At 68.4% G+C, this 18,790-nt stretch overlaps 2 protein-coding genes across 4 annotated transcripts; one reads left to right on the top strand and one right to left on the bottom strand.

Moving 5' to 3' along the window:
* Positions 1-494: 494 nt before the first annotated feature.
* On the bottom strand, positions 495-12,289 carry TLX2 (T cell leukemia homeobox 2). The gene is made up of 6 exons (XM_030450928.1): positions 12,106-12,289; positions 11,095-11,217; positions 3,837-4,074; positions 3,122-3,302; positions 864-988; positions 495-782 (listed from the first exon to the last, which is right to left on the bottom strand). The coding sequence occupies exons 1-6, from the start codon at positions 12,287-12,289 to the stop codon at positions 731-733; spliced, it is 903 nt and encodes a 300-aa protein (XP_030306788.1). The 3' UTR covers positions 495-730.
* A 1,814-nt stretch (positions 12,290-14,103) lies between these two features.
* PCGF1 (polycomb group ring finger 1) lies at positions 14,104-17,439 on the top strand. Of its 3 annotated transcripts, none has more exons than XM_030450617.1 (9): positions 14,104-14,230; positions 14,812-14,917; positions 15,046-15,198; positions 15,774-15,845; positions 15,943-16,051; positions 16,416-16,449; positions 16,666-16,752; positions 16,836-16,916; positions 17,273-17,439. In XM_030450617.1, exons 1-9 carry the CDS (start codon positions 14,135-14,137, stop codon positions 17,318-17,320), a joined length of 786 nt encoding a protein of 261 aa, XP_030306477.1. In that variant the 5' UTR covers positions 14,104-14,134; the 3' UTR covers positions 17,321-17,439. The 3 variants fall into 3 exon arrangements, with proteins under 3 accessions (XP_030306477.1, XP_030306478.1, XP_030306479.1); XM_030450618.1 differs by having other exon boundaries at positions 16,669-16,752; positions 17,273-17,433; XM_030450619.1 differs by lacking the exon at positions 15,774-15,845 and having other exon boundaries at positions 17,273-17,433.
* The last annotated feature ends 1,351 nt before the right edge of the window (positions 17,440-18,790 follow it).

Genomic DNA, 18,790 nt, shown 5'->3' with positions numbered 1-18,790 from the left:
GTTCAGAAAAGGCTTTTTTCCTCCAGTAAAGATGCCCCTTTACCACTACAGATATCTGTCAGTCGCTGGGAGGGTGCTGGGGGTGCTCAAGATGCCCCAATTGACCCCTTCCTCACAGGGGAAAGCCTGGGGTGCAGCACCCCCTGTCCCTGCCTGACCCCAAAGGTGACAGCCCTGGGGCAGGACATGGCTACAAAGTGGGTGGTCAAGGAACACTTGCCAGCACTGGGGAGTCTCAACCCCTACAGAGGCACAGTCCCCTCCACCATGGGTCAGTGGCCGGGACCCCCCATGTGCCCCACCTAGCACAGGGATGGGAGGGAGCCAAGGCCAGGCAGCCCCCCCGGGTCACAGCCCAGGCTCCCATGGAGACCATGGCACAGAGCTGCCCCGGGGGTTCCTGCCCCCCACCATAGATGAGCTCCGGGTGATGCAACGGGGCTTTATTGAGATGCTCCCGTGCGGGCCGAGCCCGGGTCCCCAGTCCAGGGCTGCTCCGGAGAGGCTGGTGAGAGTGTGGGGCCCCACAGGCACTGTCCTCTTGGGGGGGCCGGGGTCTCCCAGGGCAGGAGTCTGGGGAGTCCGGGGAGGACCTAGAAGGACCGTGACTCCGGGAGTCCAGAGGGGTCCAGAGGGTCCAGTGGGCAGGTGAGCGGGGGCTCAGGAGACCCTGAGGATTCCGGGGATCTAGGGGTTTTGCCGGGGTCCCTCAGCGGGGCAGGGGGTCCCGTCACGGTGGGGCCAGGCAGCCCAGGCGCAGCTCTTCACTCTCCAGCATCTCCCTGCAAGAGACAGGCCCGGGCTGAGCCCCGCGGCCCCTTGGCACCCTCCCCGCCCTCCACCCCCCCCCCCCCCCCGCATACCGGTACGCGGCGATCTCGGCCTCCAGCGCCATCCGCAGCCGCAGCAGCGCCGGGTACTCCCGCAGACACCGGCACATCTCCGCCTCCGCTGCACAGATCTCCCGCTCCAGCTCCGCCACCCGCTCCTGCACCGGGCCGTCAGCAACGCCGAGGCCCCACACGGAACCCTGCCCGACCTCCGCCCCGGCCGGGACCCCCGGCCCCGATCGGATCCCTGGACCCCAGCTCCTGACCCGCCTCCAGCCTCACGTGGACCCCCAGACTGACCCACAGTGCCCCACAGACCCCCGACCTCGACCAGCCCCCGGCCTGCATGGATTCCCCTTCCCAACCCCACTCGAACCCCCATCCCACGCAGACCCTCTGCCCCAGTCCCATCCTGGCCCCCATTCTCCCGCACCTTCTGGACCCGTGGAACCCCAGCTCCATCCTGATCGCTAGCCCCTGCGCCCCCTCCCCCAACCCACCCTGACGTCCCCCCCAGACCCTGCCTCTCTTACCCAGCCCCATCCTGGATCCCGGTCTTCCCCCCGACACTAATTCCCCTCCCCAGCCCGATCCCGATAGCCCCCATCCTCTGTCGTGCCCCTCCGGCCCCTGTGCCCCTTCCCCAACCCCAACCCAATCCCCCACCCCTCCGGCCGTCCAGGCCCCGCACCCCCGTGCCTCGATTCCCGCATCCCAAGTATCCAACCCCGCCTTCCCAAACCCAATCCCGTGGAACTCCCCCGCACCTGATACTTGGCGACCTCCCCGCTCCGCCGGTCCCGCAGCCCCTCCAGCTGCCGGTGCAAAGCCCCCACCGCCCCTCGCAGCGCTTCCACCTCGGCAGCCCGGGCACGCAGCAGCCTCCGGTACCCGGCAGCCTCAGCACGGGCACGGAGCACAGCCTCGCCGCCCTCCCCGACCCCCCACCGGTACCGAGGCCAGCCCTCAGCCGCGCTCATTCCGCCGGCTCTGCGGCGGCGCCGCCCGTCCGTGTCCGCTCCCGGTAAAACGGAGCCGCGTCACGGAACGGCAGCCAATCGCGCCGCCGGGGAACCGGCACCGATTGCCCGCCACCTCCCGGTAGCAACCGGGGGGGGCGAGCCCTTACCCTCCCGCCTCGTTGCTACAGCACCATGGACAGCGTAGGAGGGGGCACTGAGGTGGTCGTTGTGCCCCCCCACCCCTTCATCATCAATCAGGGACCCTGGCCGGAGCTGGCCCAGGCGGGGGTCACACTGACCACGGTGCGAGTGGGGTTAAGGGGAGGTCACTGGGAAAGAGGGGGGGAAGATACTTGTTTGGAGGGGGCGGGGTGCAGCCCCATTGACTTTCCTATGGGTGTGCTGTGGGACACACACGTTTGGGGTAGAAGGTGAAAGGGATGCCAGGTCACCCCAAGTCTGTCGTGGGGTGACACAGGGTGACACTCTGAGTCCGTTGTAGGGTGACACGAGGGCATGTACAGGCCCAAGGGCACAGGGAGCAGCAAACTGGTGAAGCTGGGACCACTGAGGACCCCAGCCCATGGGGCAGACAAGCCCAGTCCGTCCATCTGTTCTCCTCCATTCAGGGGTCCAGGGGGCAGGGGGTCAGGTTCCTCATCCAGCCCAGGAGTTGCAGCTGGAAACAGGAGCTGGCAAACTCCAAGGCAAGTGCACGTGGGTGGTGTAGACACCTAAGTGGCTGCCAGTGAGGGTGGGGAGCTCGCAGCACCAAGAATAGGGGAGGCCTGGGTGCAGGCTGCCCCAAAACCTGCTCTGCCTGCCCTGGGTGGGCTGGGGGCTGCAGGCAACCTGGGATGAGCAGGGCCTGGCAGGGAGAGCCCCTGATGGGGGAGTAGCAGGTCTGGAGCAGGGACCACCTGAGAAGCTGTCCCCAGAGGAGGGAGGCCATGGGAAGGGGGACCTGGGCTTGCAGAGGGCATGTAGCTCCCCAGAGGGTCCGTGCAGGGGGCTGCTGGCAGCTGTGCTCCGGGCAGGGATCCAGGCAGAGCTTCTGAGTCCAACCACAGGGGCATGCACACCCACTGGGAGCTATGGGGCAGCTGTGGGTCTGGGGGGCACTGAGGGGGCCTGGGTGGGTTGGTCTGCAGTGGGAAGGAGCTGCCAATATGGGGGACTCCCGGGAAGTGGCAGCCCTCTCCATGCTGTGGGCTGGAGATGCTAGGCTCAGACCCCCCCCAAGCTCCTGCTGCCCCCCGCCACTTCCCGGCACGTCCACAGCCCCCAGGGACCTCACACCACAGAGGCCACCCCTGAGACGGATGTCACCTTGTTGTCCTCAGCCCAGGGCTGGAGGTTCTGCAGGGCGTAGAGGGAGGAGTTGTGCATGCAGAGGGGGTCCTGGGGCAGTGGCTGGTTCAGGCTCTTCTGGAAGGCCTCTTGCTGCAGGTGCAGCATCAGGCGGTTTGCCTGCTGCCGCTCCGCCTCGCGCTCCTCTGCCGTCTGCCTCCTGCCAACACACACCACGTCCCACACTGCACGGCACGGCCACCACCGCCTGCCTGGCAATGCCCTGTGGTCTGCACCCCACAGCCTGTTCCACTGCTGTCACTGCTGTCTGCTGGGGTGGCAATGCCCCCACCACCCCATCCTTCCCTCAGCACTGCTGTGTGCCATGGCAGGGATACCCCATGGAACCACCACATGGACTGGGTTGCAAGAGGGACCAGATCATCCAGTTCCAACCCCCTGCATGGGCAAAACCTCTACCCCCAGCCTGTTCCCCCCTCAGTACTGATGTGTGCCAGACTGGCAATGCCCCACAGCCTTCTCCCCACACCTCATCCCTCAGCACCGCAGTGCACTGGTCCATGACACCCTACAACCCCTGTCCATCCCATCCCTCCCCGGCACCACAGTGCCTCTCCCCACCAGGCAGAGGGGACACACCAGGGAAAGATGACTTGTCCCACGCCAGCCCAGCCTCCCCCAGGGTTTGACAGCCATAGGGAGCAGGGTGGGAACAGCTGGGGAGTACCATTACCTCCACTTGGTGCGGCGGTTCTGGAACCAGGTCTTGACCTGGGCATCCGTCATTTTGAGGGCCTTGGCCAGGGTGGCTCTCTCAGCCGAGGCCAGATACTTCTGGCGGTGGAAGCGCTTCTCCAGCTCACAGATCTGCACCCGGCTGAAGGAGGTACGCGGCTTCTTCCGCTTGGGCGGCGTGCGGTTCTGGTAGGGGTGCCCGATGCGCCGGGTGGCCGCAAAGGGAGACAGAGCGGCTGCGGGCAGAGCAGGGTGAGGAGCAGCTCAGGGGGACCATGGGCTGAGCACCCTGCCCTGCACAGAGCCCAGGGGGAAGGAGCTCAGGAATGGGGGGGTGGGACCTCTGAGGGCAGGGGGATGCCAGTGCTGCCTGGCACAGAGGAGACGCCGAGTATCAGAGACATGGGGGGCAGCTCCCGATATGCTGGAGGGCCCAGCCCTACCCCACAGCCCCATTGCTTCCCAGCCCAGCAGTGGGGTGGCTGGGCAGGACCAGCCTGGGACTAGTGTGGTAGTCCAGTGAGGCCCTAGGAGCACAAGCCCACCCCTCCCCTCACATCAAGCTCTGCCATAGCCCTGAAGGAGTTTCTCCAGGCAGGGGACAGGACCCTAGAAGCCATCGGGAACTGGCCAGTGTCCCCCAGTATTCTGGCAGCATCCATGTTGGCTGCAACCAGCTGCCCAGGTGCCTGGACTGGGGAAAGGGCTGTCCTTGCACCGCAAGGACCCTGTGCTCAGAGCCCAGAGAGTGTCAGGGCAGTGAAGCAGCATGGAGGAAGGTGAGAGTTTGGTGGGGTGCAGCCCCCACCTCTCACTCCCCTCCTGCTCCACCTGGCAGCCCATGGCTGAGCCACGGCACTGCAGCAATGCATGGGCAAGGCTGCACATGGCCAGGCCCATGGGGCCACCATGGGGCCCCTGCATCCCACACTACGGGGATGTGGGGCAGACGCCCAGGGGCAGCTGGTGCCCAGAAGACCCACCCAGTGAGGCCAGACCCTCCCTGCCACCAGCAACCAACCAGTGGCGTGGGCAGGGGTCCAAGCTGCCCGCTGGTGGCGGCGGACACGGTTGACGCAATTGGAGCTGTGCAGTCAGGGGTAAACAGAGGCCCCCATGCCCCCTCCCCAGGAGGGGCGGCCCCTCACCAGGAACAGATGCTGACGGCCCCGCAGACCACCCCAAGGCCAATGGCGCTGAGTGATGGCTGTGGTGGGAGACCCCGTGCTGGGGAGGGGCCACCCCATCCACCCACCCCTGGCGCCAGGCAGGAGATGGGGACGTCACCCACCACCCTGTGCAGGGACGGTGCTTCATCACCACAATCATGGCGGGGTGGGCCAGGAGGTGAACACGGCTCTGATGGCGCTTGGGCGGGGCTGCCATGGCCCCCGGCCTCCTATCCCATATGGCCCCAGTGCCCCTATGGCCAGCACTTGCCCCCCAGCCCTGCGTGGCCCCCAGCCTCGTCCCTGCATGGAGACGTGCGCTGAGGACGTGGCAGCGCCGCCATCTTGGGAAGGAGCCAGAATGAGTCGAGCCAGGCCAGGGTCTCCAGGCAGCCTCCTGTACCCGGTGTGCAGCCCCACTACCCACCCCCCAGACACAGCACCCCACACCTTCTTCTCTGGGTTGCAGCAATCAGCACCCTGGCCCCAGTACTGGGTGTTCCAGCCCCAACCATGGGCACTCAGCCCCCAGCCCCACCGTCAGCACTGTCACTCTGCATCGCCTCCCCAACACCTGTGTCACCACCTGCCACACACTGGCCCAGCCACCCCACACCCTGTGTTCTGTGTCCATCCCCACAAACGGGGGTCTCCAAATCCCATCCCCAGGCATCCCATAGATGTGTCCCACAGTCACCCACCACCAGCCACCGCCCCTGCCTGCACACATCCCCACGGCACAGGGGCACCTGCTCCCTCACCCAGCTCCACACATGGGTGGGTTTTGCCCCACGGCGAGTCCCTGCACCCCACTCCCGACAGAGTCCCCCACACCGCAGCCCCCGTCAGCGTCCCCGCCACGGGTGGGATGAAGCCGGAGCCCTGTGCACCCAGTTCCAGGGAAGGGACAGGGCAGGGAGTGGAGCCGGAGGCTGGAGCACGGCGGGATCCTCGGGCACCGCTCAGAGCAGCCGGGAGCCGGCGCGGGGCCGCGGTTAAGCTGCCGGTGTCTGCGCTAGCCCCAAGCCGTTCCCTGCGGGCCCCGACGGCGGCGAGAGCCTGGCCCGGGCACGGTGGAGCGGGTCGCGAAGGGGACGGGCGAAGACCTCGCGCTACGGAACCGGCGGAGCGCACGGTCCCGGCCCACCCTGGCCGATCCCCGCGGCCACCAGAGCCGTCGGAGCCGTTGGTACTGTCGGTAGCCGTCCCGCCGCGCTCACCTGAGAGCCGGTCCTTGGCGATCCGACGCGTCGTCTCCATCCAGGGGAAAGTGAGCCCCGAGAGCCCAGGCACCGGCGGCGGGGCGGCGGCTGCGGGCCGGTGCGCTGGGACGCGGATGACCCCTGCGGGCGGCGCGGCGGGAGCGGGAGTCACGTTGACGCTCACGTTCATGCTCATGTTGAGGTTGTAAGAGCCGAGAGAGCAGGAGGGGGGGCCGTAGCCGCCGCCGTACAGCCCGTAGTCGGGGTCCCCCCCGGCCCGGGACGGTCCCCCGCCGCCGCCGCCCCCGGGCTCGGGGCCGCCGAGGATCTGGTCGATGCCGAAGCTGATGGGCTCGTGGGGCGGGGGGGGGACCTGGCCGCTGGCTTCCCGCGCCAGCCCCGCCGTCTCCATGGCCGGGTCGTGCTCAGAGCCGCCGGGGCGCGGGCATGGCCAGGGGTCTGCGGGGGGCAGCAGCGGGGGCAGCGGGCTCGGGGTGGCCGGGGTGGGCCCGGCGGGACCGGTGCAGGGGCTTGGGCAGGCTCCGGTGCCGGGGTGGGGTCCGGGGCAGGGTGCTGGTGCGGGGCATGGCCCGTGGGAGCTCGGGTGCGCGGAGGGCCCCAGCGGCGCGCGCTTTTCTGCCGCGCTCCATCTGGACCTGCCAAAATCCCGATCGACCGCCCCCTGATTGGCGGCCGCGCCCCGTGACTGACAGACCAGCGCCCCCGGGGGCGGGGGCTACCGCATCCCGGGGACACGCCCCGACACCGGCCCCCCCAGCCCCCATCACGGCCACCACCGCCGCCTCGCCTGGTTCACCACCCGCCGGGGCTCCCGCACCGGCTCCGCAGCTGCACTGTCCGATCCCGAGCGCCCCGTACGGCACCCTGCCCGGCCCCAGGACGCCCCTAGCCCCAGTTCCCCGTGGCCGGGGCAGCCGCCAGACTGGCAGCAACAAAGCGGCAATGCGTGGCCCATCGGAGCCGCCGCGATACCGGCGTCTCTCCGCTTCCCGGCGGCGTCGGGGATCTCCGAGCGGCATGGCCGGGGCCGCCACTCGCCCGCCCAAGGCAGAGCCGGGGCCCTCCCGTTATCCCGGGGTCGCGGGGCTGTGGGTTCCGGGGAGCACGGACCGGCATCGCGCCCGACGCTTCCAGGGCGCACCGAGCCCAGCCACCGCCGAGCGAGCAGCCCCCGGAGCCACCACTCCCGGGGCAAGGACGCGGCGTTTGCCCCGACCCGCCGCTGACGGACCGATCGCGGTTTCCCTGAGCCGCCGGTTCCTGGGTACGGACCCCGCCGCCGGTCCCGGTGGTACAGATCCCGCTGCCCCCGACCCGTCATTCTCAGGACATCGACCCATACGCCCTTTCCGGTAGCGTGGGTCCATGCTACCGGGGACACGGATCCCGGTTACCCCGACCCGCCCTTCCCGGGGCCTTTGCCTGACTCTTCTTTCCCGGTAGCACGGACCCTGCTTTCCACTGACCCGCCGTTCCTGGGTCATGTATCTCGTTCCCACTGAACCTGCAGTTCCCGTTGCCCGGGACCCGCTGTTCACCATTGCTGGACTCGGGTTCACACAGACCCGCCGATGCCGGTAGCACGGACCCCGTTTCCAGGGATCCGCCGTTCCTAAGTGACGGATCCCTTTACCACTGAGCCCGCTGTTCCCGGGTGATGAACCATGGTTCCTCCGGCCGGGCGCTCCCGTGCACGGAGTCCAGCCCATCCCGCCGGAACACTCGTACCTGGCTCGCAGGAGTGGGCCCAGTTGCTGCACCCAGGAGTGCTACGGACGGGGGTCTGGCTCGGCCCCGGCCCGCGGACCGGCCCCGCTCTGCAGGCGAGTCGTAACCGCTACCGGCGAGTAGCACGGACCGGCACGGGCCTCCCGGCGACTATCGGGACAGCCACATCACAAGCGGTGGGTCTGGCCCCGAGGGTAGGTCCCGGTGGCTCCGAGGCTGCGGGGCCCTGCTCCTGGCGGGCAGCAGCCTCGAGGCGGTGGGTCACAGTTCCGGGGCAGGGACCGGTGGTGGGGGCGCCTACCCGGCCACCCTGGCGCCACCGGTCTGGGGCAAATGACATTACCGGGGCCTGTGCCTGTAAATCACGGCAGCACCGGGAGCTGCAGCTGCCACATCCCGGGGGCACCCGGGGGGCACCCGACAGGGCACGTCCTCGGGGCACCGGGTGATCCGGGCTCAGCTGGACCCACTGCAGTGTGGGGTGACTGTCCCGGCACTCACCGTCCTTCTGGGCCGGGGGGTGGGGGCAGAGGGGCAAGCCCGTAGCACCGGGACCCTGCCGGGCAGAGCTCTGGGAGCTTCCCGGCTTCTTGCTGACGGCCCAGCAGGTGCCGGGGGAAACCTGCCCGGTGCTGTGGCTGTGCTGCTCCCGTCTGGAGACTGCCGCAGGCCTACCGTGGCAAACGGGCTCACCGGGGCCCACCAGGCACAACCGGCACAGGTGTCTGTGCTGGTGTTGATGGTAGTATTGGGGATGGTGCTGGGGTTGGTGTCGGTGCTGATGGTAGTATGAGTGTTGGCTCCGGTGTTGGTGCCGGTGTTGCCATTGGTGCCAGTGTCGATACCGGTGTTGGCGTTGTCCCAGGCCCCGTCGGCGCCTGCCCGAGCCCCAAGCGGTGTCGGGGAGGAAATGCCGGGTGCGGGGGGGAGGGAGGGGCGGCAGGTTAATTAAACCTGGAGCAGGAGGCAGATGTTTGCCGTGCCCAGGGGCTGGAATGCTGCCGGTCCCGGGAGATGGATTGGGGGGCAAGGTGACGGGGCCGGGGGCGACACCAGCTCAGGAGGCGCCTGCCTCCACCAGGGTCCGCCCCACGCCCAGGGGGCTACTGGGGCCTTGCCGGGCGGGTGCTCGCCCCGACCCCCCCTCAGGGCGGGACCCCACCTCAGGGAGGACGGGAGGGCTCTGCAGGCGGGGATCGGGACTGAGGGTGCTCAGAGAGCGGGCAATCCCCGTGCCACCCAGGCTGTGGGTGCACCCTGCTAGGGACCCCAGCGGCCCCAGGGCTCCCTGCTGCCACCTCCGCGTGCCGTTGGCCCTGTCGCCTTTGGGCCACCAGCAGCTGGAAGGAGGTTGTCCCCCAGTCAACCAGAGCCACTGTCCCCAGGCAGGGGCACAGGCAGGCGCCCAGCCTCCAGCTCTGCCCCGAGCCTGGCACCGCACAGCCAGCAAGACCTCCAGCAGGGGGACCCCCGCAGACCAGTACTGGGAGAGCTGGGACCACCCAGTGGCCCGGTACAGACCCACTGCCCACTCCTTGGCCACAGCACACCCCTGTGTGCCCCTCCTGCCCCACGGGCTGGATCTGGGAGCCACACACACAGGGGACATATCCCCTCACCAGGGCAGGAGTATGATCAAACACCAGGGTGAATGGGATTTGGAGGAGATGCAGCAGAAACCATTTGCCCCCTTTTAGGCGTGAAATCAGCCTTTGGCCACCAGACTCTGCCTGGGCCCTGCCACTATCTGAGCCGCACCAGCTGACAGGAGCTGCATCCCAGCATCCCACCAATTTGTGTCCCCCAACACACCCCAGAGCTGACCTGGGAGGAGATGGGGGGGCATGTTGGGGTATGGCCCCAGCCCTACTCCACGATGGGGGTCCCATTGGTGGCATTGCCTGTCCCTGCAACCATTCTAGGTACTGTTGGGGGTTCTCCAGCCCCTCCCCATGTCCCCCACCATGCCAGCGGGTGCCCATGACCCCGGGGCTGCCAATTGCAGCCACGCACACCACTGTGTCCCCACAGACCGGCCATGCCAATGTCCCCATTCCCGTGGTCACTCTCAGGTGCTGCTGCCAGGGCAGGAGTGATGGCAGCGGGCCCTGCCTGCCTTGGTGGATGGCAGCCAGTGGCCCGGCCAGCGAGTGGCCATTATGAGCCCGAGGCCTGGCAGGGCCCCATGTTACTACCACCGGGGAGATGCTGACAAGCCGCCCTCTCCCGCCTGCTCCCCCCCCTAATCTCATTACCGCTGGACGTCCCCTTCTTCCTCCCACTTCCCCCCCAAACCCGCTGGCAAACTGTAGGGACAGTCAGCTCCTCTCTGGCTGCTGGGTTAATTCTGGGCTAATTAGATGAAGCCAGCCCAGATTGGATTACTTTAGCCTGCATTTGGTCCTCCAGTCCTTGGCTTGCGGCTCCCGGGGGAGCTGCTGGCGCCTCCTGCTTCAATCAGACACTTCTTAACCGCATGAAACACTCCCGGTGCCCCTCGCCGCCCGCCCCGGGCTGGGCGCCGGCACCCGAGCAAGGTGCAGGGGGACGAGAGTGGCAGCCGGCGGGTGAGCATCCCCCCGGCCCCACCGCGAGAACCAGGACGGGGCTGGGACGGGGCTTCAGCGGGTGCCGGGCACCGTGCAGGGTGAGGGGCGGCCCCGACAGCCGGTACGGGGGCTCCCGAGGCACCGACCGCTGGAGCCGCCCCGGTGACTGGCTGCGTCTGCGCGGCTTCCTCGAGGAGGAGATGGGTGCCAAGGAGCGGGGAGCTCGGGCTGGGGCTGCGGGTGAGCCCCCACCCCCAGCCCAAACCCACCCAGCGGCTGCCGTGGGCATGGGGCTGGAGAGGAGGTGCGGGCGGTGATTGCTGCCTGCGGGTGGGGGGCACCTGCCATGGCCAGCACCAGGGTGATGGAAGAGGGGTGGGAGGTGAAGCAGAGAGCAGGGGGGGTGGGGAGAGCGGGCAGGCACGGGGGTCGGTGTGCCTGGGACTAGCAGAGATCCTCTCCCAGGCTCTGGCTTCCTTGGCTGTGCCGGGTGGTCCCCGGGGTCCCTGGACCGCTATCTCCATCCCTGCCTCCTCTCCCAGGAGGTCCTGGCCCAGGGCTGACGGAGAGCCTGCCCGGGGTCCTACCCTGGGCTGGGGGCGCCGGTGCTGCCTGTTCTGGCGAGCAGGGGCAGCGGTGGGTGCTCGTGGTGGTGCCGGTGGCAGTTGTGGTGGCAGTGGTGGCCGCGGGGCCGTTGACAGAAGCCGTCGCTCAGAACCTTGTTATCAAGGGCTGAGGGCAGGTAATTGGATTCTGCAAATCCAATCGGGTGCATTAGACAGGAGTTCAGTTCATAACCACCCAGCCACCCTGCAGCCTGCCAGGACCCTGCCCATGCTGCCCCCTGAACCTGCCCTGTCACCCTGCCTGCCATGCCTACCCTGCCTGATCCCAGACCTGCTGGTACTGACCCTGCCATGGTCCCACCACCACAGGACCCCCTGCGACCACCTCAGTGTGGAAAGCTCCCAGCCAGTGGCCACAGTACTGTCACGCCGGGGTGGGGAGTTGGGGCTGGTGTGTCCCCACTGCTGCCCTTGCCCCACTCTGCCCACTCAGCTCCTGTTGCCCTGGGCCAGGCCTGGCCTCAGACCCCCTCTCACTTGCCCTGGAAGGGCTGGAGTGCTGCTGCCTTGCACCCACTGCGGTCATGAGTGTGTCCAGCCTCAGAACCAGCCTCGCTTGCCCCGGATGAAGTTCCCGGTTGGGAAAGCCCCCTCATCGCTTACCAGAAAGAGACGCCCAGGCCCCGCGCAGCCCCGCAGCGGAAATGGAGCTGAATATCTGAGCAGGTCTGAGCTAAAAGCACCGGCCTGCCCGGCCCCCCAGCCTCTCTGGGCTGGGGGAAGTGCCGGCTGCCGCCCGGGCATTAATTATTTACAGAGAGATGGAACTGTGCTCACGTGCCAAGCTGGCAAACATGGTCCCAGGGAGGGCTGGCTGCCAGGACCCCTGGCCCATGTGCCCAGCACCAGCGGGGAGCAAGGGTGGTACCCCAAGCCGCCCACAGCCCCTCATCCTTGGGGGACCCATACCCGGGGGTCTACCATCACCGCCATGGCCTTCCCATCCCACTGGCCTGGGACAGGGGGACACACGAGGGAACACGGGGGCGCAAGGGGAAGAGCAGGGGGTGCCCGCGTCTGGGCAGTGCTCAGGGCTCCCCGTGCTGCCGGCGCTGGTGCCGGTGCCGGCACAGTGGCGCTGCTGGGTAAACCGAGCTTTGGCAGTGAGCGATGTGGTCTCGCCGCAGGGCTGTGCTGGCCCGGCTGTGACCCCCATAGCCCCCTCCCCCTGGCCGGCTGTGACCCCCGCAGCCCCCGGACCCTCCCAGGAACTGGTCCTGGCAGGCACAGATGGACCAGTTCCTCCCCAGGAGTGGGGTCACCTGGTCCCGGCACCACGTCCCCCCCCGCGGCCAGGAGGGGGTCAGAGCAGGCAGGCTTCAGCCTGCAGCGGGGAGGGGGGGGGTGGGCTAGTCCGGGGGACCACCCTCATTCCGGGGTGGTCCTGCCCGCCCCTGCTCACGGGTGCCCCGGCACTGGGTGCTGGGGCCCGGCCACGCACCTTGCTTGGCCCCTGGCAGGAGGCTGGGACTGGGGTTTGACACGTCGGGAACATGCAGGGGGACATCGGGGGACACAGATGCCACCGGACGGGGCCCAGCTGAACCGCTCGGGTCGGCCTGGGGGGCCGAGCCGGCCAGGGTCAGCGGGACCGGGCCACAACAGGCTGTCTGGGACCTGGAGGGGCTCGGATGACAGGGCTGGGACACAGGTGCCTGACTGGGAGAAGGAGCAGGACAAGGACTAGGTCCATCCCGGGGTCCCCGGGCCAAGCGGCGGAGTGTGCTGGGGAGCTCCGTGCCGAGAAGATTCCTTGTCGGGTCTCGAAACGACCTGGTCGGTGGGCCGGGGTCGTTTCGGCTTCTTCGGCATTTCCTCCCCGCACGGAGCCTTCCGGGAGCGCGGAGCAAGGAGGGGTGCGGGAGGTGTGTGTACTGCCGGTCAGGCGGCGGGTGCAACCCGGCCGGTGGTCGCACCGCCCCCGCCGGGGCCCCCCCACTGCAGGAGCCCCCCCGCCAGCCCCGGCGGCCCCGCCGTCTCCCCAGACGACACTTGTTGCCGGGGATTGGAGCAATCAGCGTAACCGTAACGAGCCATTACTGCCCTGGGCAGCTTCTGCTTTGCATTAGCGGGGCCGCTTCTTCCCCTCCAGAGCCCTGATCCAATCACCCCCATTAACGCGGCTCCAGAAGCGCCGGAGAAGCGACCCGGGACGCAGCAACCCCGGACCGGGTACCCCAGGGCCCCCCTGGACACCGCTACCCGCTTGGGGGGCTGTTCCCCTCTGCCCCCCGGCACAACCTCTCCCACTTCCCACCCGCCCCTGCCCCCTGCACCCACTGCCCCCTCTGTGCCCCCTCGTTCTCTGCCAAGGAGATCCCTGTCCCCTAGCCATGCCATGGGGGGCCGTGCCCCACAGCTCCGCCATGGGGCTCACTGCCCCCCTCCCCAGCCCTCCACGAGGGTTCCTTGGCCCCTCGTGCCCCAGACCGGAAGGATCACTAATGGGGGTAACCTCCCCGGAGCACGGACCGGGCCATCCCCAAAGCCCAGAGGGGCTTAGGGAGCTCAGCCCCACCTCGGGGCCCCTGGGAACAGAGGAGCCCCCGCCCGGTCCCGCCCGGTCCCGCCCGGTCCCAGGGGCTCTGCTGCCCTCTGCCGGCGGCACGCGGCACCACGCGCAGCCACCGCGCTCTCCGATTGGCGGCTGCTGTCACATGAACGCGCCCCGCCGGCGGGGCAGGACACACTCTCTCCCCACAGCGGGCCCGAGGTTCGGGGCCCGTCCGGGCGCGGGCCTGCACAGGGGCGACGAGGACCCCTCGGTCAGAGCCGGACCGGACGGGGTTGCCGGGGCCGGGGTCTGGGATCAGCCCGGGCTGGAGGCCGCTCTCCCCGCTCGCCCAGCAGGTGGCGGCCGCGCTCCGGGACGGTCCGTCCCTTCCCGGCATGCCCGGCGGCGCGCGGGGCCAGGCGGGAGCTGTAGTCCCGGGGCGGGGGGCGGCGGCGGCGGCCCCGCCCCGAACCCGGAAGTGAGCGGGTAGGCGGAGGAGGTTCTAAGATGGCGTCTCCTCCTCAGGGGGGCCCGATGGCGATCGCCATGCGGCTGCGGAACCAGCTCCAAGCCGTCTACAAGATGGACCCGCTCCGGAACGAGGCGAGCGGCGGCGGCGGCGGGCGGCGGCACCGGGCTGGCGCATGCGTGGGCGGAAAGGGGCCGGGGAGCGGAGGGGGGGGGGGGATCCGCACCGCCGCCGCTCGGGGAACGAGGGGGCCGCGCAGGCGCCGTGTGGCCGCTCGGCGCAGGCGCCGGGACCGCCCACGAGTGGAATGGGCGGGGCAGATAAGGGGGCGGGGCCAGATCCGGGTATTTAGTCGCGACACCCCCTGTACCCCCACACGGCTTCCCTGGGGAGGGGCCGTCCCTGTACCCCCACACCCCATCAAGGTGGCAGCTGAGCTCCGGGGCGAGACCAGGGCGAGGTCACCTGGTGTCGCCTTGCAGTGTCCCACTGCCCATGCAAGGGGAAAGCAGCCCCCTGTGCCCCCTGCTGTGCCTGTCCGCGGGGGATCGGCCCCACGGGAGGGTCCTGCTGACCATGGGGTGGGCAGCGTGTCCGTGGGGTGGGCAAGGGCTCTGCAGGCAGACGGGGGCTGTGGGGCTGGCAGCGTGTCTCTGGGGTGAGGAGGGGCGGTGGGGAGAAAAGCGGGGGTGACGGTGAGGGGGACTTTGCACAGGAGGAGGTGAAGGTGAAGATGAAGGAGCTGAACGAGCACATCGTGTGCTGCCTCTGCGCCGGGTACTTCATTGACGCCACCACCATCACCGAGTGCCTGCACACCTGTGAGTCCCCAGTGTGGGGAGCCACCCCTGACCCCCTAGGTGGGGGCTGGCAGACCCCTGGAGGGGATGTTGGCTTCTGCCCGGGGGGTCTGAGGAGACGTGTCTGATTCCCCTCCCTCTGGGTGCAGTCTGCAAAAGCTGCATCGTCAAGTACCTGCAGACCAGCAAGTACTGCCCCATGTGCAACACCAAGATCCACGAGACACAGCCACTGCTCAACCTCAAACTGGACCGTGTCATGCAGGACATCGTCTACAAGCTGGTGCCTGGCCTGCAGGAGAGTGAGTGTCCCCAGGAGCCCCTGCACCCACTGTTCCCAGAAACCATGTGGGGAGAGCACAACACTTTTGGGATGTGTTTGATCCCCTCAGAGCTGTGGGCACAAGAGCTAGAGCTGCCTCTACCAGCTGCATCCCTAGAGCCTGGTGCTGAGCGGCAGCGCGGTGAATGCCGAGCAGCCATGAGGGGAGGGCGGCCCCCCCTCCCGAGGAGCTGCTGTCACTCAGGAGGGGGATGGGGACAGAGGGGGATGGTGCTGGGGACACCTCTGGAAATGTCAGCCAGCCAAGGAGGGACAGCAAACACCCAGTGGGGGCCTGGTGTGTCTGCTCCTGGGAAAAGAGAGATGGGGAAAGGTGTGAGGGATGGTGGGGACCCCCAGGCCATGATGGTGGCTTGCTGGAGACCCTGACAGGACACTGAGGAGGCAAACAGGAATGGGGGCCAGGCTGATGGTGGTCAGCTGTGTTGCCACATTGAGATTGGAGCAGTGGGATGTGCTGAGGGCAGCCCAGGGATCCCCGCAGGAGATGAGGGCCATGGCGGGGGTCCCTGAGCAGCTCTGACCTCTCTGCAGGTGAGGAGAAACGGATCCGGGAGTTCTACCAGTCCCGCGGCCTGGACCGGGTGACACATCCCAGCAGTGAGGGTGGGTGGGCAGGCAGGGGGAACCTGGGTGGGGGGTGGTCTGTGGGAGGTGGCTGGGGTGGGGGAACTGACTGCTCCCCCCTTCCCACCTTTCCCAGACACGGTTGGGGGCGACCCCCTGGGTTTGCCCTACAGCACATTCGATCACTCCCGTGCACACTATTTCCGCTACGATGAGCACGTCTCGCTCTGCCTGGAGAAGCAGAGGTGAGTCTGGGGGGTTTGGTGTTTGTGGGGGCTCCCACTGCTTCACCCCCATGTCCCCCCCGTGCTGCAGCCCCCCTGGTGTCGCTGGCTGCCGGGCAGGCGCTGCGCAGCTGCTGCTCAATCCATGGCAGCTCCGGGGTCTGCGATGGGATCGATGGCTGCAGCTCAGCTGCCAGACCCCCACCCTGCCTCCCATTCCCCTAGCCGTCCCTGGCTCAGTGTGTGTGTGTGCCAGGTGGGGGGAGCACCAGGGAGGGCAGGAGGCTCCTCCACACTGGGCGGTGCCCCAGGGAGGGGGTCCAGCCTGTGATCCCCCCCTTCCTGTGCTGAAGCTGTCATGCTGACCCTTCTCTCTCCCTTGTAGCTCCAGCAAGGACAAGGGCAAGGCCATGCTGCAGGTGAGCGGGAGTCCCTGCACACACCACCTCACCTTTCTGATCCCTGACCCCCCTGGCTCTGCCACAGCCTGGCCCTACAGTCCCTGCTCTGGGCTTGGCTTGGTGTGTGGGGTCCCAGGCAGGGTGGGCCATGGGAAACTGGGGCCTTGCAAAGGGGTCCCACAGGGCTTGGGGGCCGCTGCCCCTCCCTGACCCCCCTCCCTCTGCCCCCCACAGCAGAAGTATGTGAGGTGCTCTGTGCGGGCACAGATCCGACACCTGCGGAGGGTCCTGTGCCACCGCCTGGGGCTGCCTCTGCAGCACGTGAGTTGGGGGCTCTAGCAAAGGGGTGGAGGGGTCTCAGGGGCAGTCATGGGCCTGCCTTGACACAGCCTTCCCCTGGGTAGGTGCAGATCCTGTTCAACAACGAGGCACTCCCCGACCAGATGACAATGAAGCAGCTCTGGCTCTCACGCTGGTTTGGCAAGGTGGGCACCCACCCCCCTTGGGGACACCAGCCCAGGCTGGGGGGGGGGGGGCTTGGCATGGGGGTGCGGGGACGTGGAGTGGGAAATCGGTGACTCTAGGATGGTTGATGTCACTCACTGGAGCAAAAATGGCTCCCGTTGGGTCAGGGCCAGGGGGGCCGCTCCCAGAAGTGTGTTGGAAAAGTTCATGGCGTGGCACCGAGGCTTTCCTGCAGGGCCAGTCCTGTGGGGAGGAGAGCATTTTGCCCCTTCCCCCCATGCCCCAAGGTCCTGGGGTGGGGTACAAGGGGTCTGCCCTGGGATGGGGGGGTATCAGGGTGTCCCAGCTACCCTGACTGCCCCCCCTTGCCTTGCAGCCTGCACCCCTCGTGCTGCACTACAGCATCAAGGACAAGAGGAGGTAGGGGCTGGGGGTGGGCGCTGCCCCCCCGGAGTGCAGCCCTGTTCCTGCCCCCCACCCCCCTTCCCCTTAACTTAATACCCCTCCTGCTTGAGTTTATTTTTTGAATAAAACTGGAAAATCTTTCACTGGTCCCTACTCTGTGCTGGGGGGGGGACACTAATGGGGTCTTGGGGAGGGTGGATCTGGGGACCTTCCTGAGCCCCCCCCCCCTCCCCACCAGTACCTCCAGGAGTGGTGTTGCACCAGGGCTGGTGCTGGGGAGTGTGGTGGACTGTGGGATGCAGTGGGGGGACTGCGAGGGGCTCTGGGAATCAGATTCAGTACTGGGGGGGTGGGTTGTAAGGTGCACTTTGGTTGGGGGCCAGGCTATGGGTTTCAGGCCGGGGATGCAGCCCCCTTCCCTGTTGCCGGCAGTGCGAGGGGGGGATGGACGGCCCAGCTCCCCCGACACGAGCACAGTTGTGCGGGCGCTCGGCAGATTAATCACCGTCACGGCTGCCTGGCGCATGTCCCGACACCCCCCCCGAGCACGTCCCGGCTCCCCCGCTCCGCCGCCAGGGCCAGAATCCCAATGAGGGGCGATGTGAAATCAGGGGCTGGCGGAGGCCCCCACGGCCCGTGCATAATGAGCCGTAATGAAGTCATGGGCCCGTTGATTGCCTGAGCAGGGGGGGAACACACACGGGGCGTCCCTCCACCCCCAGCTCCCCAGCGCTTGCCTAATTAGCCATCTATTGTGGGGACAATATCGCAGCCATCTGGGCTGCTGCCGGAGCGCGGGGCACGGGTTGTGAGCGTGTGGCTGCCCCCGGCCCAGCTGCTGGTGCGGGGTCCCCCTCAGTGCGGGGCTGCAACCCCGCTCCTAGCAGGGAACAGGTGTCGGATCTCGAACCCCACCCCAGGGAAAGCGGCTCTGAGGGGCCCCGATCGCGGGACAGGGCGCTGGGTGCCATGGGGGGGGTGACACAGATGTCCGCGTGTCTCGGTCCTGCTGCGGCCGCCACCCTCCTACTCTCCCCCGAGCCTGGTGTCCTGGGACCCGCCAGCCTCGGTGGAGGTGGCACTGACCCCCTCGGAAGCCCCGTGCTCACCCACCCCCGGCGCGGGCCGTGTCCCGTCCCTCACCCCCAATCCCGCACCGCCGCTGACCCCGCGCCCGGGACCCCGCGAGCCACCGCTGGGGGATCCGGTTACCAGCCCCTCTCCCGGCCCAGCTGTCGGCCATCCCTCACTCGGGGGCGGCCGCGGCCCCCCCATGTGCCCAAAGTCCCCGCTAAGGACCTGGGGAAACACGGGCGGGGGCCAGGGGCTGCGCCGCTCGTCTCGGGACGGGGGACCGTGGCCGCCGGGTGAGGTTCTTCCGACTGGTGGGAGCGGGGGAAGCTGTGTACGCCCCCGGGCTCACCAACCCCCTCCGGCAGGGTCTGGCCGGGGGCAGCAGCGCTCTATCCGTCGCCCACCCGCTCCCCGG

This window comes from Calypte anna, chromosome 4B, assembly GCF_003957555.1.
Source record: "Calypte anna isolate BGI_N300 chromosome 4B, bCalAnn1_v1.p, whole genome shotgun sequence".
NCBI lineage: Eukaryota > Metazoa > Chordata > Aves > Apodiformes > Trochilidae > Calypte > Calypte anna.
This window is presented reverse-complemented; position numbering and strand designations above follow the sequence as displayed.